At 39.8% G+C, this 18,186-nt stretch overlaps 1 protein-coding gene across 1 annotated transcript in view; it reads right to left on the bottom strand.

Annotated features, from left to right (window-relative positions):
* Nucleotides 1-18,186, bottom strand: part of LOC108971239 — a 37,760-nt gene that overhangs the window by 7,053 nt on the left and 12,521 nt on the right. Inside the window, exon 12 of the mRNA XM_018937185.1 lies at nucleotides 1,456-1,555. Coding sequence (XP_018792730.1) covers nucleotides 1,456-1,555 — 100 coding nt within the window. The remainder of the gene's footprint in view (nucleotides 1-1,455; nucleotides 1,556-18,186) is intronic.

Here is an 18,186-nt window from a genome sequence, read left to right as displayed (position 1 = left end):
TGGCTAAATCGACTCAGTTCGACATACTCATTCATGTATATACATCATTTATATATATACTTTATAGGGTCTCCGACCCTTCCTTCTGGGTGTTACAAACTTCGTGACAAACTTAGAATACCCTGTTCAGGGTATAAAAATATAGCAACCGGGGCTGAGAGTGTACACGAAGACCGCGGAGCGTGGATTAGGCGTCGTTCGCAGCAACTGGGACTGACGGATGGAAGGACTTGGCGCATTGTACGTCCAGATCTTAAATTGAAAGCATTTTGCTTGTGTAAGAATGGAAGCCGCTTGATTTTCAAGCGATATCGCTCCGCTCATATGCGCGCCATGATAACCGACTACTTGATGCCTGAAATTGAAGCTCGTGATATTGAGATAACTTCAAGTTTTGGGCCAGTCGATTGGCCACCAAGATCCTGTGATATCACACCCTTACACTTCTTCCTGGGGGGATTGAAAAGTTTAAAGTATATACGGACAATCCTGCTTCGATTTAGGCCTTGCAGCAAAATACTACGCGTGGCATTCGCCAGTTACCAGTCGAAATGCTCGAACGAGTTATCAAAAATTGAACTCCACGGCTGGACCGTCTGTGACCAAGCCGCGCCAAGATTTGAAAGAGATAATGTTCAAAATTTAAATCCCAGAGAGAATGTTCTTTTGAATTATTATAACCAGTCTCCATTAAATTTGAAGTTTCTGCGTTTTTTCTTTATAATAGGAAAACTCGAAATGGACCATCCTTTATAACAAACTTACTTCGAAACAAGTAAGGAAGAGCTAAGTTCGGGTGTCACCGAACATTATATACTCTCGCATGATAAAGTGATAATCGAGATTTCAGCCGTGGTTGTGAACCGATTTCACCCATATTTGGTACATGTCATCACGGTGTTAAAAAAAATATTACATACAGAATTTCATTGAAATCGGTTGAGTACTTCCTGAGATATGGTTTTTGGTCCATAAGTGGGCGACGCTACGCAGATTTTCAATTTAAAAAAAAAAACCTGGATGCAGCTTCCTTCTGACATTTCTTCCGTAAAATTTAGTGTTTCTGACGTTTTATGTTAGTCGGTTAACGCACTTTTAGTGATTTTCCCATCTTTTTTTGCCCATCTTCGAACTTAACCTTCTTATGGAGCCAAGAAATACGTGTACCAAATTTCATCATGATATCTGACCACCCCTGATCACTTTGGTATATAGAGCACAAAAAAGGTGCAGAAAAGTTGCGAATCAAAGAGTACTATAGTGAATGGTGAAAAGGATGAGATCGAACTTCTGATATTCTAAAAAAGTATACCAAACATACCGCAAAGGAAGGTATTAATTAGATTTATAAATAAGGATGCCTTGGCTCATCTTTTTAATTCAATTTGGAACGAGTTTGCGAGTTATCGTTTATGATCGATTGAAACTGCTTAGAAAATATATTCATTTACTCACCTGTATAAAGAGCCAAGAAGATACCAATGCCAAGCTACGGTTTTGTCCACTAAAGCGATAATGATAAGCGTAGAATGCAAAATGGTACAAAAAGAAAAATCTGAAAATAAGAAAAAAATGTATTGTATATAAAAACATAAATAAGTAATATGGTGATATATATGTATATTAGGGTGTTTATTATTATTATTTTTTTTAACTAATAATTTTTCCCAATCCCGTCATGAAATTTCCTTGGAAATACCCTTAAAAAAATTCGCTGAACATTTTAGCCGTTAATATTAACATTAAGAACTAGATCAAGGCATGTAAAAATATTCGATTGAAAATACACCACAATCGTGATTTCTTATCTTTAAATTCCTGCAGCTCAGAGGTATTTTATGGCATCGCTTTGACTTTGGACGCATATTCCTCAGAATCGTTCACTCGACAAAAGTCGTACGCCTGCTTCAAGCGCTCCAGTCATTCGCAATAGATGGTAGAATTAAGCCTCTGGCCATATGGGAGCAGCTCATAGTGGATGATTCCCTTCCAATCCCACCAAACTCACAGTAAAACCTTCCTGGCCGTCAATCTCGGCTTGCCCACTGTTCGGGACGATTCACTGGCCTTCGACCACGACCATTTTCGCTTGATATTGCCGTATATGATCCACTTGTCGTCGCCAGTCACCATCCGCTTCAAAAATGGGTCGAGTTCGTTCCGTTTCAGCAGCATGTCGCAAGCGTTGATTCGCTCCAGAAGGTATTTTGTGTCAAATCATACGGCACCCAAACATCAAGCCTTTTCGTGCATCCACCCTCTACAGATGGTTTAAAATGGTTGACTAATCCCACCCATCCTATCTTTTGTACGATGTCACGAGTTACCACATGTCTAACTCGATGTTTTCCATGATTTGATCGATTTTCGTCGTCACAGGTCTTACGCCGGCTGGTTTATCAATGATATCGTAATGATATCGTTTTCACCCGCACTGAATCGTCGAAACCATTCCTCCGCAGTTCGATGTGATAGATTAATATCCTCCCAAACACCATTAATCTCACGGAACGTTTCTCTAGCGGATTTGCCTTTAACGAAGATAAACTGTAAATAGCGCGAATTTCGGCGTTAGTGAACTACGTGTGTACACGTCTATAACTGTTGAACGCAATACCCAAACTAATTATTTATAGGTGTTTTGTAGGTTATGTCAAGACCTTTCAAACATGTATGTTATTGCCAGATACGAGCTCTGTCGCGCTTTATATATAGCCGCGAAATTTAAAAGACAAAAAGATGGAGATATTTGACCACCTTACAAACTGACAGATCAAAATCAAGTTCTTGTATGGAAAACTTTTTCATTTGAGGATATTAACTCTTCAAAAATTATTCAGATCGGATCACTATAACATATATGAAGCTGCATACAAACTGACCGAAAAAATCTTCTACAAATCTGTTACAGACACAAGCAGTGATCTTTGTTATTAATTTTTTTTAATGAAAAAAATCACTCAAACTAATTGTTGACAGCTTAGAACCAAAATTCTATAATTATTTGTTAAATTTCTAAATATTTTATTTAAATAAAAGCATGAAAAACATCGTAAAACAAGCCTTTTTTCACTCCAACCGTTAAACAACAGCGCCTGTAAGTGTGTTGCCAAGAATGCCAAGGGTTAGACATCCGACACCGGCTATTGAGCAACGCCCCGCACCAGACATAACCACTCAAATTTTAACGAATTATGGCGGAACAGCATTGACGCACTCGTAACAATCAACATGTGACACGCTGTTTGTCTAACATTTCCTAATAAATGCCTAACAACATACACACACACATATGCACAGAGAAATGGGGGAATGTTGTGTGCAAAAGGAGGATACGCGCGTGGCAGCTGACCATAACGACATGTATTATACATATGTATGTGTGAGCCGGTATGTGTGTGTGTTTGAACACAATACACTTGGCTGAAATGGTTTCATAATAGCTGCTGCTCCCCCTGCCACGCCGCCACTACGCAAAACCAGCACTCCGGCCCGCGAAAACAGCACGTCCCTGTGTCCAAGCGGCCTTAGGCGCTGTGCCACCATTTCTATTTTGTCCAAATAAAATGGGTCATTCAACAAGTCATAGATGGAAGCCGCAAAATGAGTTGTTTCAAACAACATTAAATGAAAAACAAATATATACAAACGCACCCAAATGGTTTCTGCCTACATCGACATATACACATGTATATGTGTGAGTGTATATAGTATGCTTGTGTAGGTGAATATGAATTCAGCAAAAAAATTTAATACAATCGAGATATAAGCCACAAGTATCAGCTTGGCCCACAAATATCGCAAAAAGTGATTCATTATATGAGTACATTATTGATTTACACACACATACACATATACACATGGAGCGTGAAAAACAGAACTGCTCCACCTTAGCAATGCAAACAATTGTACAACTCTTCAGGTTTAATAATATAAATAATTGCCATAGAAAACATTGCAGAGAAAATGGCGAATTCCACTTTAATCTCAATGCCGGGGGCGTCAAAGGAGAAGGCATCTAGCGTGTATAGTATATAAGTATGCGTGAATTTGTGTGCATTGCAGTTTAGCGAGTCGTGTATAACGGTACATACAAAGAAAGCGATAGCCGATCAGCGTCGACTCTCGTTTCCTGGCGTGCGAAAGCGCGGGTGGGTGAGAGAGAGGAACGGTAAGTTGGGAGCGTTATGGTCAACAGCGCGCGCGGACGAGGCGGTCGGGTGGTGGTGGCCAAGTGAATTATGTTATTGAATTAAAGTTGAGTTGATTGTGACCACAGTATCCTTAATATGATAGCCAGCCCTGTGGCAATAGCAACGCGTCGCACCACACTTCACCATTCAACACCAACTTGTTGCTGTTATTTTAGTCTAGGGATGGGTGCATAGTTTTTACATATTTTTTTGGACAATAACAGGCAATCCGAGGACGGTCCGATAAGTCAATAATGAGATATTTCTCAAAAGGTCGTCTAATAACCCGACGAAATTGCCCTGTAATGCTCAAATTTCTTTTTATTCTTCATTGGCGTAGACGCCGCTTAGGTGGTTATAGCCCAGTTAGCGCGCCAATCGTTCTTCGTGTTTACTGTTTGGCGCCAATTGGAGATTCCAAAATAGCCAGGTCCTCTCCACTTGATCTTTCTAAGGGAGTGGAGGACTTCCTTTTCCTCTGATTCGTCCGGCGGGTATTTCGTCAAATACTTTCAGAGCTGAAGTGTTTTCGTTCATTCGGACGACATGACTTAGTCATCGTAGACGCTGCCTATAAGGTTTGGTTTTTGTCCGTCGAGAGAGGACTTTACTTGTCAATTGCCTACTCAGTCCGAAGTAGCACCTGTTGGCAAGAGTTATTTTGCGTTGGATTTCGATGCTGACGTAGCTGTTGGTGTCAATACTACGACTTCGAAGTTCTGACTGTCAAAAGTGACGTGGAAGCCAAGTCTCGTGTGCGACGGATGTTTGTTTGATGGCAGAAAACATTGCGCCTTGCCTTCGCTCACAACCAGACCCTTTTGCTTCGCTTCATTATCCAGTCTGGAGAAAGGAGAAGTAACGGCGCTGTTGTTGAGGACATAGAGTGGAAAAGACTGTGCCTTCTTGATATAAATCTGCAGCTCGAATTATTTTCTCCAGCAGTAGGTTGAAGAAGTTGCACGATTGCCTTGTCTGGCTCCTTGTTTGGTATCGAAGAGCTCGGAGAACTTCTTTCTGATCCTGACAGAGCTTTTGGTAGATCACTCCTACTAAATTCCAAAAAAACGGTTTCCTTTAATTTTCCAGCCGATAGGACAGCTTTTGGAATCTTGGAAGCAAATTCATCAGGTTAAGCACACTGTTTTCACTCTTCATGGTCTCTTATGCTTACCAATGGCTTCACCATATTTCGTCGACGGTCACGAAAAGATGCCAAAACTCCTCCAGAATGCGCTTTAACAGCCTAAACGCTGCGATAAAGTGGTATCATGCTTCCGCTTGTTGTCTAAATTGGGCCTTAAGTCCAATATTTCGTGTAGGATATGACCCATACAGTCTTTGAACTACTTATGGTCTCATATATCTTGTGAACTTTAAACGGTGGTCTCGGTCAATACAAGAACATGGACTTTTGTCACATTATCCTTGCTGACAGATGCTTTCGGGGCACTTGGGCGTGGCTCCTCCAAAACTGACGTGCGACCACATTGAAACCCATTGAGCTCCCATTTTTGACACTCCCCTTCGAAGGAAAACGGGTCTATGTATATAGCATTCAAGCGTTCTTTATTTCGTTTGCCCGATTTTTCTTCCAAAAACACTCAGACCGACTCGAACCACGGACCTGCTTTTTCCAATTTTTTTTAAATAGAGCCCGAGACACACGCTGTCAAAACCACTAGGCCTTTTTGACTGTCTAACGGTATGTACTACATAGTAAATCACTCGTGCGATAGAGGCATCAACGGACGGTGAGGCCAATTTCTTATCGGACCTGCTTTTTCCAATTTTTTTTAAATAGAGCCCGAGACACACGCTGTCAAAACCACTAGGCCTTTTTGACTGTCTAACGGTATGTACTACATAGTAAATCACTCGTGCGATAGAGGCATCAACGGACGGTGAGGCCAATTTCTTATCGGACCGCCCTCGTAATTTTTACTTTTTTTTTTAACATGACAAGTATAAGTAACTATTTATATAGTTGTGGGGGTGTGTGTATGTTATTTGCACTACACGTCCTGCCGGCTCACACCTCCTTCACTGTTACCAATGGCTGGGCTTCATCGACGCCAGCAGTGAAAATTGTATCAAAGTTGCTGTGTTAGTGGTTGTTACGTTGTTTGTTGTCGTTATTGTTGTTCTTGTGAGTGCTTATAACCACTTTACTGTGCGTATATATGTATGTGTGCGTATGAGTTAGTCTTAGACAGCAAGGACAGTCGGACAAGCACTCAACTCAGTCGAGCGCCACACAACGCAAGACAGCGCAGCGCAGCGCCGCTCAACTGCACGTCATTACGGACACGTTTTGGTTGGCATTTCGCACAATCTGGCTTTCCATGTCGATTCTTTTCCAATTCATTCGCTTTGTTAATGTAGCGAAAAGACGCCAAACGTTCGTTGTTGATTTGAATTTGCCAGCAAAGAAGCCCCAATAAAGCGCTCCGAGGCCAACAAATGCAGTTAGGGGCTGGCTATATGCAAATGCGTGTAACTACTCGTATATATGTTATATAGTATGTTTGTTTCTGTGTAAGTATGTATGTATGAGTAGACATATATGTAGTTCGTGCGCCATTATGAGGACGCATATCAGAAGGTGCAATCAAACGTGACAAAGAAAGTGGTTTCAGTAAGTCTGTCAATCGGTAAGACAACAAGAAAAGCAAACATATTGCAGTGGTGTAACCATAATAGGACAAAAACTTCTCAATTTCGAGAAAAATCATTGACAGGAAATCCACAATTTTAAATGGGTATATGTAAACATTTTGGCACCGACAGAGGGTGCTCTTTTCCTTAAATGAATAAAAGTGGTTATTGAACTAGTTGATATCTGCTGTTCTACTCATTCCAAACCTACCGAAGGGAAAAATGTTCAAGAACGATCTACGTACAAAGCAACGACTTAATAATTTCAATATCTCTGCTTCCGGACAAGGAACTTAAGAGCTTTTCTCCAAGCAGATCTGCTGGGTATTTTCTCAGAGACCACCCCTGCTTTTGCTTGTAGCGAAGCCACCTTCTAGGAACATCAAGAGGTTGTCGACGACATCCTGACCAGATTCGGCCGGAACTAACTTTAGACAGGTACTAATCGCCATTCACAGTGAAGCCATCACTACCTGCACCAACTCCCTTTCAGTTAATGGCGTACTTGGAGTCAAACCACAACAGACAAAGCTGGAGTAGCCCTGAAAATCTAGGATCCGGAACTCTTAAACTTCGTCTTATCTAGAATCGACCCCAACATACCAAATATATACCACCTCTGTGCACCAAACGGGAAGTACTACAACAACAAAACTCAAAATTTCGTGAAGATATTTCGCCAACGAAAACAGTTTTTCCTTCAAGGACTTCACCGATCGATCAGTTTATATGGCAACTATTTTACCTACGGAGTATATGGACAAACTACAACAATAATTTTAACTTTTATAAGACTATGTTTAGTATTTTAGATTGCTATTAAGGTGGCGATAGACGAACTACAGCCTATATCAGCGATGCGAGCATAAACTCCGTCAACCGTGCGGCAATACTAGCACTGAGCACGCTAACTGTGAGATCGTGTTACAGGTCCATTGGCGTCTTGCGCTCTAGCACTGGTTCCATGCGTTTGGAAGACGTTAGTGACGACCCGCTCGTAGGAGATCTTCTAAACTACTTAGCATTATCAAAGTGAAACTTTTGGCAATAGTCGGAGTTCTAACTGAACATTAATCAATAGGCATTCATGTTGTAAGGCTAAAAATCTTGACGGTCGTACGTTGTCAAAGTTGTATTTAGGAGGATAGGGTGGAAACATTCAGACATTTTCTCCTTCATGGTGCCGTCTTTGCAAGGCTAAGGATAAAAAATCTGGACAGTCTCATCTTCGACAAACCAGAAGATATAGCCGAAACTGGCATTAGCCATCTCAACAAATTTGTGATAGGCTCAAAGCGCTTTATTGCTTTATGAGGGTCTTATGATCTATCATATAGTAGTTTTGTATTACACAATGGACCTGCTCCTAAGCTGTTCAATTGGGATCCGTATTAGAATCGATCTCTTAACATAACCTAATGACTGGAAGAGAACTAAGTGCTTAAATCTGTCTGTAAGGCCTCAACCAACTAATACCAAAATCTATACCAATTGCAACCTTTGTCCAAAGGTATTGTTTTTGCGTGAAGACCTGGGTTATTTGGTGAGAATCAGGTAGGATTCATACGATCAAGTAACAGGCAAGACCAAATATTTCTTGTCACCAAACAAACAGTCGTCTCACACGTCACTTTTGACGGTCATAACTTTGAAGTCGTAGATAATGTCGTCTATTTTGGAACCAGCCTTAACACCAACAACAATATCAGCCTCGAAATCCCTTGCCAAAAGGTAATACTTCGGACTGGAATAAGCAATTGAAAAGTAAACTCCTCTCTCGACGAACAAAGACCAAACTCTACAAGCCACTCATCATCCCCGTCCTGCTATATGGTGCAAAGGCATGTACGATGACAACATCTGATGAGTCTACTTCACGAGTTTTTGAGAGGAACGTTCATATTTCAGCGAATTAAGAAGCAAGGACTACGCTAGCTAAGTCATGTCGTTCGAATAGATGAAAACAGTTCATCCGTGAGAGTATTCGACGCAGTACCCGCCGGGGGAAGTGGAGGAGGAGGAAGACCTCCACTCCGTTGGAAAAAGCAGGTGAAAAAGTACTTGGCTACACTTGGAATCTCTAATTGGCGCCAAAGAACGAAAAGGAAAACCAACGGAGGGCTGTTTTAAACTCCGCTATAACCACCTTAGATACTCGATAAGGATTCGCGATCGATTCAGAGTATTACGATATTTCATCGACGTGACGGAAACCGTAGTGTTAACCACTAGTCATTCTTAGGTTTGCTTAATCTGCTCGGCGCCTACGCCCTCGAGTCAACTAAGTTCCATGGCAACGATACAAGCTGCAACTGATATTTCAGAACTGACGTGGGTACAACTGAATATGTGATTTCTGCTTAAAAACACATATTATCAACCCACGCAGATTGGAAACGGCTTTAAATAAATGGCAACTGTCCGAACTACATTCGCAAAAGACGCACCTTTATACTGAAAACTGGTATTATATACTCGTATGTATAGTATTTATTTGCATGTGTGTAAAAAGGGACAATTATGCCAGTATAAAATTAATCTCTTCCTGGAATGAGTGGAAGTATTAAGCGATAGCATAAATTACTATATTTTTTCTAATAAAAAAATTAAGAATAGATACAATGTTGCTCTTGTAATGTATGGCAGATTGTAAAAGTACACCTATATCATATGATAAAGACATATTGAGCAATGACCTTTTATACAAAATGTATACAAATGCATATGCTTGTATATGACCCATTAGGAAATATTGTGAGTAGGAATTTATAGTAGTTTCGAGAATAAGCTTATGATTCTACTGTCTATCTTTTGTCTCCAAAATCAAAAAGAACTATCTCCTCCATAATCAGAATCTCGTAGTTGTAGCCAAAAGCAAAACCACGAAAAGAGCTTAGAGTTTCACTACAGAATTACTCATTCTATTAAGTCATTCTAACAGTCAGAGATCTGGCTGAAATATCGCAAGGAACAGTGAAAACCACTTTGTAAGATCAAAAAACAGCATCAACGTGTGTGAAACAATGCTTTCCGATCAGCAGGATGTCATAAACCGTATTATTACTACCAATGAGTATTGGATCTATGTTTACTAACGACCACAAAAACAGACGATCAATCGGCAAAGGTGATCCGAAGTCGAAAAAACACTTCGAAGCAGGTCAAAAGTCAAGTTTATGTTGACAGTTATCTTCGATTATCGAGGTGTGGAGCTCTTCGAATTCTTTCCGCCCTCCCAAACTGTCAAAAAGGAATACCATTTGAGTGTTATGCGTCGTTTGCCCAAACCGGTTCGTAAAAACTGGACGGAATTATGGGCCGACACCTCTTAGATTTTGAACAACAAATTGATTCTTCGTGTGTTGTTTGCCAAATTTTGAACCATTATAGTGCTGCAACCACCGTTGTTATTAGCATTCCTCCCTTCCCTGGAGCCCGAAATTATTAGGCCTTCGGCTCCAATAAAGATAGGTAGTTAGAGTAGATGATAAAGTGTGTTAGTGTATGATGATTGTGAAACCAGCAGGACAAGACTCTCTTAACTACCCCGGGCTTTTGATAAAGCTCATTAATACAAAAAGTTTTACAGTAGTACAATAACCGAGGCATCGTCAAGAAAGTTTTCTCCGATAGTTGCTATTCGTTTCCCATAGAAAGTCTTGCTTCTTTTCTTTATCTCCTGACAACTTCTAAAATAGTTATTGCAGAGTGTTCCCAGTCTGCTGGCATGTTTGCCAATTAGACAGTGACCTGTTAGCACTCCTACTAAAGTTCATAACTTTTGAACTTTAACCATATTCCAGTCATGTCAGTGTCAGAAGTCCACCGAGAACTTATTTATAACATGTTTGTCGATTAAAAGTCTACAAGTAGCCAGAGGCATACAAATTCCCTTTTTTCCTGAGTCTAAATGTAGGATGCTGCCTGCTAGTGTATCTGCTTCACAGTGTTGCTATATTCTGGAACCTATTGTAGGCTTATCGTGAAATAAGATGTTAGATTCACTAGAAGATTGAAGCATTCTCTCTCTATCATTGATGAAGCCCTAAAAGACTTGAGTGATATCAAAGGGGCTTAGCTATCTGTATATATAAATATAGTATATTCCTTGCTGAGAGCACAATTCTTCTCAGCACCAGCAGGCTTTCTTTAATTGATGGGACCTTCGGTGGTAGGACACTGCAGTGGTCTGGTAGACGGAAGGTGATTCTGCTATTTAATTTTGCTGAAAAGATACTACATTACCGTAGACAGCGATTATCTAGTTTCGAGTCAGACTTATTACTGTCCATCTCGGCCTTTATCCACTCTTTTCTAGAAAAGAAGGGACCAAGGGACTTAATTAAAATCCGTGGTATTTGGTGGAAATGGGAACTTACTAAGTACCTTACAATGTTCATAATTACAGGCGACTAATAGAAAGGATATCCTCGGTCTAAGCTGATTTCGCTGGTAGTTGCTTACAGAAGACAGTGAATGTAAAATGACATTAAGCGCTTTATTCACGTTGTTTTAAGAGCAACTGAAAACGTAAAGACTCCCACATCAGTATCTTGGAACAAGCATTAACAACAACGGCATCCTTGAAATTCAACGCAGAATAATCTTTTCAACAGGTGCTACTTAGGACTGAGTAGATAATTATGAAGTAAAGTCCTCTCTCGACGAACAAAGACTAAACTCTATAAGTCACTCATTACTCCCAGCCTGCCATATGCAGGCGAGTTATACGACGACATTGACATAGTTCAGCTAATTAAGAGACAGCGGCTACGCTGGGTAGGTCAAGTCGTTCGAATGGATGAAAACGCTTTAGCTCTAAAATTATTCGACGCAGTACCCGCCATAGGAACCAGAGAAAGAGGAATATCTCCACTCCGTTGGATCGACCAAAACTCAAGGGTTGACAAAAGCCTATTGATCTTATGAACTTAGACACAGTAAGAATCTCGATCATACTTAGTATAAAGAATTTCAACACTCGAACCCTGAAAGCTGTCAAAGTATACAACTGCTAAGAGCAAGTAGAGAAGTCTTCTTATTTCTGCTTAGAGTCAACAAATGCTACCGAAAGAAGTGTCGAAACAACAACGAATCAACGGAACGGTCACCAATTTAGCCGAAGAACTCGCTGCATAAGTTCGAAGAGTCCGCAAGTTCAATATTTCATTAACAAAAAACGCTAATGCAATTGCAAATTCCCAAGGGGGAACAGTACTTGCACATGCACACAAAAGTATAAACATGTACATACCTGTTGCTAGCAAAAGTATAAAAACTAGAAATGAGTGGGGAGCAGAAAACTGAAAATGTCGCAATATTATCCATTAGCAAAGTGGGAAGCATGGTTATTGCATTAAAACAAATACATAGAGACGCCAACAAATGCTAGCGTATACTTTCTTACATATACACATACAGATACATGAGCAAACTCAGAAAGTGACGGTAAATTGGAAATTTCAAAGAGATGTTATGAAAGGTTCTTTGCATTGCGACCAAGTGGAGCGTGGGCAGGTAAGTTTTAGAGCAGCGAAGATGGTGGAAAAAATGGAATTCCTTGGAGGTTCAGCACGATGAGGTTCCATAAATCGAGCCCCGTTTGGAGGGCTTAAAACGGTTTTTTCAATAAAAGCGCTACAAAAGTACAAAAACCAATGAAATTCTTTATTCCCGTGAAAGTCCATTCAATGCCATTATGAATGGAATTCGATTTCTTTGGCCTGGCCACCACGAGCTCCACAGAAAATAGTCAAACGTCGTCAAATCGCTCGACCGATGCGGCCAATTGACTGGGCCATTTCGTGAGATAATACGTTCAACAAACTTGGATTTCAATAAATCGATTGTGACATCCGCTGTGTGGCTTTTGGCACTGTCCTGTTGGAACCACATATTGTCAAAGTCCATATCATACAATTCGGGCCAAAAGTATTCGGTTATCATTGAGCACAGCCCAATTCTCGAACATACGACGATTCCAGGATATTTTCGCTAAAATCGCCACAACGACGTCTCAGAGATGTCCAACGCTTGAAAACGACATTTGAGAGACTGATTTGGGCCTTATCCAATTGATGTGCTAGCGGCAGCAATATTCTGACAAGACGTTTACGACGACCGTAAATTGGACGTAGCGTTCTTAAAGTTGAAGACACTTACTCCGAATTTCAATAATTTAGACTTGTTGTTTAATCGTATATCTTTCCATGATGAAATGGCAAACCTTACTAAGAGAAATGTCAAAAGAGAATCCCTATCGGTCTACCTATCGGTTTACTTTTATTTATTTAATGGATCCTAGGCCTGGGAAGAACTACCAAAATACGGTAATTTTCGAAGTTAATCAGAACAAGCTTTGTTCGAAAGCATCTTACATTATACCAGACCGAACAACTTCTCATCGCTCCCTTGGCCGGCTGAAAAACTATTTGCCAAAGACCACAGCATCTTCGCAAAGTAGTCTTATATGAAAAGACCAAGCCTTAATGTTAATAATGCTCCAGCATTCATCAAATGATGCTAAGATAGTTAAATAGTACATAACCGCCGGACTTTTAAACATTTGGAACTGGCTTGTTATGGAAAAGCAACCGTTGACTTAATACATGCTAAATCCGACTGAAGTAGGCTACAATAAATATATAGCTCCAACTTAACAACGATGGAAAGTTCCACACAGCGAATGACCATTTTCATTTCATTTCATTTCCAATTTCAACGAGCTTTGAAGGAGCTCACTATATCTGATTCCAATTACCTCAATCTTCTTTAGTGTGATATGAGATAATAAAAAAATCACTTACAGCTCCGACAGCAAATCGAGGTCAAGTTCAAAATAGTTTATTTTAAAGATCACTAGCGCCTCCTCTTTCAATTTGCGGTAAATATCGGAGGAATACGTGGAGCAGTCTTCTAAACTGTCGAGTTTGTTCAACTGATGGATTTTTATTCGGACTGTCAACTTGGTGACATACCTCAAAATTATTTATGGAAAATGTTTTGTCGGCACAAAAACGATAACATAGACCCCATTGCCGTTCGAATGAATATTTTCAAAGTGTCAGTTCAAAGTCAGTTATTTGTTAACGGTTGGCAAGACTACTCAGTGATACTTGTGATACGCCAGCCAACGAAAAATTTTGCTTGGATTTAATATTATATATAGTCTGCACGAAATTTTTCGTATTGTCATAATTTCGTTTAAAGCTTTCGTTTGTCATTTTACATTTTGAAGCTTCTTGGTTTCAGCAACCGTTTGAAAACAACAAGTTCAAGCACAAAAGCAATAGTTACCAAGAAATTTTATTTACTTGAGCGATCAGCAGTTCACTATGGTCCGAAGTACGGTGCAAGGAGTTCAGGGAGCTCGTTACACTCTGAAAGATTACTCTTTCACTAATTGTAGGAGACTTTAACAATGTCTGTGCAATAGACTGGTGAAGCTAACAATCTTGCTGGAGCCTATTCTTAAAGTTGTTTTGCAGAAGAGGAGTTAAAAACATTTTGGTATTTCTTTTTTGACACCACAGTTCCTGACCTTTAGCCAACCAGATGAATCCAGCGAAAACAAAATCAATTTCGTTAGAGTCGAACTACATTTCCTACTGTGTTGATTTTATAAGATTAAGTTTTAAAAACCCAGGAAATCAAAATTATAAACACTCACTCGAAAGCACCTTAGCAGATTTGTAATGGAATCAAGATTTTTTGCAATATACATATATGGGTTAAAACCATGTTTAAAAGTTTTTTGGCACCATGAATTATTTATCTATAACGGTACATATATACTACATACACACACACACTACATACATTTCTCAAATCGGCTTATTACCTAATCTAACCACAAATATGCATATACATATTTACTTTCGGTCCATTTAGCGGTTTTTGATTGATCGTGTGACCGAAGCATAAAAAGATATACAAAAAACTATTTATAATATACATTGAGTTTGATCGACCAGTTTGTATGGCAGCTATATTCTGAAATTTTCTGATTAAGACAATTATTGCCATATTTCTTGAGAGTACATTATCAAATAAGAAGGTCTTGAGTTTGATCGATCAATTTGTATGGTAGATATGTCTCGAAACGTGTTGCTTTTAGAGCCGTTAATCAATTCAACAAGAATAAATATAGAGAAAATAGAGGTGAATATCGATTATTCGGGAGGCCGAGTTAATTATCTTTGAAAGAGTTTTGAGAAAGAAGCCATTACTCTTTGAGAGCACCGCCATTGGACAGCAAAAGAGTGGAAAAGAGTATTATTTACTGGTGAGAGCAAGATAAATAGGGTTTCTTCAGATGGGAAAACTTATATCGGCCAGACTCGATGCATGGTAAGCAGCTATATTATGATTTGGCGAGTTGTCAATCACGAAAAACGTAACGTTACCATATGCTGATAACCATATGCTCATTAGGTGGATTTACCAGCAAGATAACGTCCCGAAACATTATACGCGTGGTACAAATGGTTTCAGAAAAACATTTTAACTTTATTATACTGGCCTTCATACAGCGCGAACTTAAACTTAATCGAAAATCTTTGGCTACATTCGAAGAAAAGAGAGTAAAGCTAAAATGTGCAGGAATTACTTATTCGAAAAGGTTATACAAGAATGTAGTGGAGTCAATGCATCGTATAAGAATTTCGTGAAGGTCGTCGAAAGTAAGTGCAACCCTACAGTCAGGTGTTTTCGATGATACACGAAAAGTTGTCGGCACACGAAGCATTTCCAAGCAAATGGTTGGATATTTTGTTGGAAAAATTGATCATATAGCAAAAAGAGAATCGGAGGAAAGTAAATTTGTAGTGATAGCCCACCATTATTTGCCAGTTGTCTTTCAAGAAATCCAGAAAACCAACCGCCGTAGACGTGTCACTCTTCATCACAAAAGTGCGAGCTCTGACGAATCGACTGAAGCTTCATTTTTCAAAAATCCAAAAGATGTTCAATATTTTTTTCGATATTCGTGGTTTGTTGCATCATGAATTTGTTCCGGAGCGACAAACAGTCAATAAGGCGTTCGATTTGGCCGTATTGAGACGTTTGCGTGAGAACAGCCGGAATTGTGGAACAACAATTCATGGATTTTACACGATGATAATGCACCATCGCATCGAGCCACGATTGTGACCGAATTTAAAGCCAAAACCCAATGAATACTATCGATCAAGAAACGTATACGCCAGATTTGCCGCTTCGAGAACCTCGTTTCAGTCGATCGAAGAGTTAAAATGAAATTCGCTAAAGGAGCTGAAGACCATCCCGAAAAGTGCTCATAAAAAGTGTTTCGTAAATTGGAAAAATCGTTGGCATAAGTGTTTTACATCTGGTCTGGATTACTTTGAAGGTGGCACAATAAGTATTGATGAATAAATAGAATTTAAAATTTCCATGCACTTTTTTGTCACAATGTTATAAACCACTTCTTAAATATCACTTTTTTGAAAACAAGATTGAAAAAACTCATGTTTCTAGCATTCATCGAAACAAAGTATCACCTCGTAAGCATGTACATATGTATGTAAGTGCGTATGTAAACCTGTGTGTGTGGGTGCATGAAAATTAGTGCGTGTAAAAAAAAACACAGGCGCAGAAAAACACATTGAATAATGGGTAACAAACAATAATAACAGTAACAGCAGTAAACAACGGCAACAACAACAACAATTGCGGTGGTATTCTTTGACGATAATGAAGCGATTTTCCAGTTATGTACACCCATCAACTGCACCTTAGAAATGAAAGCAAACAAAACAGCGGAGAGAAAGTTGAAGCCAACAACAATGTGCGATGGGGTGTCGGAGATTGGGGCGAACAAAAGTAAACAACAAAATTAACAAGAAACAAGAAATGGAGGGGAAAAAAACAGAAAAACATACAGAAAGCAACAACATACGAGCAACAACAAAAAGCGTAAAATAAAGAAAGGACAACAACAACAGCAACAACAAGCTTAAAATACAGCAAGAAAGGACTCTAGCTCGCTGATACATCTCGAACATTGGTACATAATACAAAACACTTTCTCTGTGTGCCGCGCAGTCAACACACCCCGCGCCATGGCCTAACCCTAAGCCGGTTAGCATTGCGAAGCACTTGGCATTTCACACGACACAACTTAACGCAATTTCGCTTTACGTAACGTGATCTCAATCAACAGCAAGAGCAAGAGCAAAACTGATGGGGAAAACAACAACAACAATATTAATAATAATAATAACAACAACAATAGCAATAATAATAATAGCAGCAACAGCAACAACCGAAAAACACCAAAGCAAGCAGTTGTAACACAACAATAACAACAACAATAAAAAAATAAAGAACAACAACAACAATAGCAATAATAATAATAGCAGCAACAGCAACAACCGAAAAACACCAAAGCAAGCAGTTGTAACACAACAATAACAACAACAATAAAAAAATAAAGAACAACAACAACAATAGCAATAAAATAATAGCAAGCCGTAAAAGCGACAACCAACAAGATGGCTACACACATACACCCACACAGAACGGGTAACTAAGTAATGTAGGGCGTATGTGTGTGTGAAAGTTAGCGCACATTTACAACACTGTACGGGCAAGTTGGCTAAAGATATGAAATCAAGTGGAAGCATACGGGAAGAATATGCTATAATAGCATGACCTCAGCGCCGTCTGTCACACACACACACACACACGCGCACATTTAGAACCGATTTAACCGCCAACACTACCCGCTCATTCGCAACTGCAGCCAACAACATCACCATAGTCACCAACAAGCTGTACACTCGGAATACATATAAATAAATATATGATTTGTATGCTTGTATGTGGCTGCATGCCTATGATGCAAGAGCACAACAACAACCAATACATACATAGATGAATAAACACACACACACACATACACCTACAATGTCGCCACGAACGTGCAGCAATTATAACAAGTGTACAGGAATTCAAGAAATACTCAACACATCGCTATGCCGCCGCTGCCGCCGAACCACCGTCCTTTCCCTCCAACTCAAGCTAAGCGCTTAAAAATCCACGCCGGGCGGTTGGCTCCATTCAGCAATGGCCGCGCAGCAAAGTCAGCAGACAGCAGTCAAGAGTCGGCTGAAAATAGTTTCTCAACACTTTTGGCAGCGTAAACTCGGCTTACGGCGTACAACTTTCGGCTCACAGTGTGCGGTGGTTGAGGGGTTGGAGCGACAGTTACTTCATCTAATATGTCGCTGACTCTGTGTTTCCGTTGGCCGCTGGGTCGCTTTCGCTGCTTCGTGTAAACATGGCAACGCCAGCTTACGAGCAACAGCTACAACTG

The sequence above is a fragment of the Bactrocera latifrons genome, unplaced genomic scaffold (assembly GCF_001853355.1).
Source record: "Bactrocera latifrons isolate USDA-ARS-PBARC rearing strain unplaced genomic scaffold, ASM185335v1 scaffold_33, whole genome shotgun sequence".
In the NCBI taxonomy this organism is placed as follows: Eukaryota; Metazoa; Arthropoda; class Insecta; order Diptera; family Tephritidae; genus Bactrocera; species Bactrocera latifrons.
This window is presented reverse-complemented; position numbering and strand designations above follow the sequence as displayed.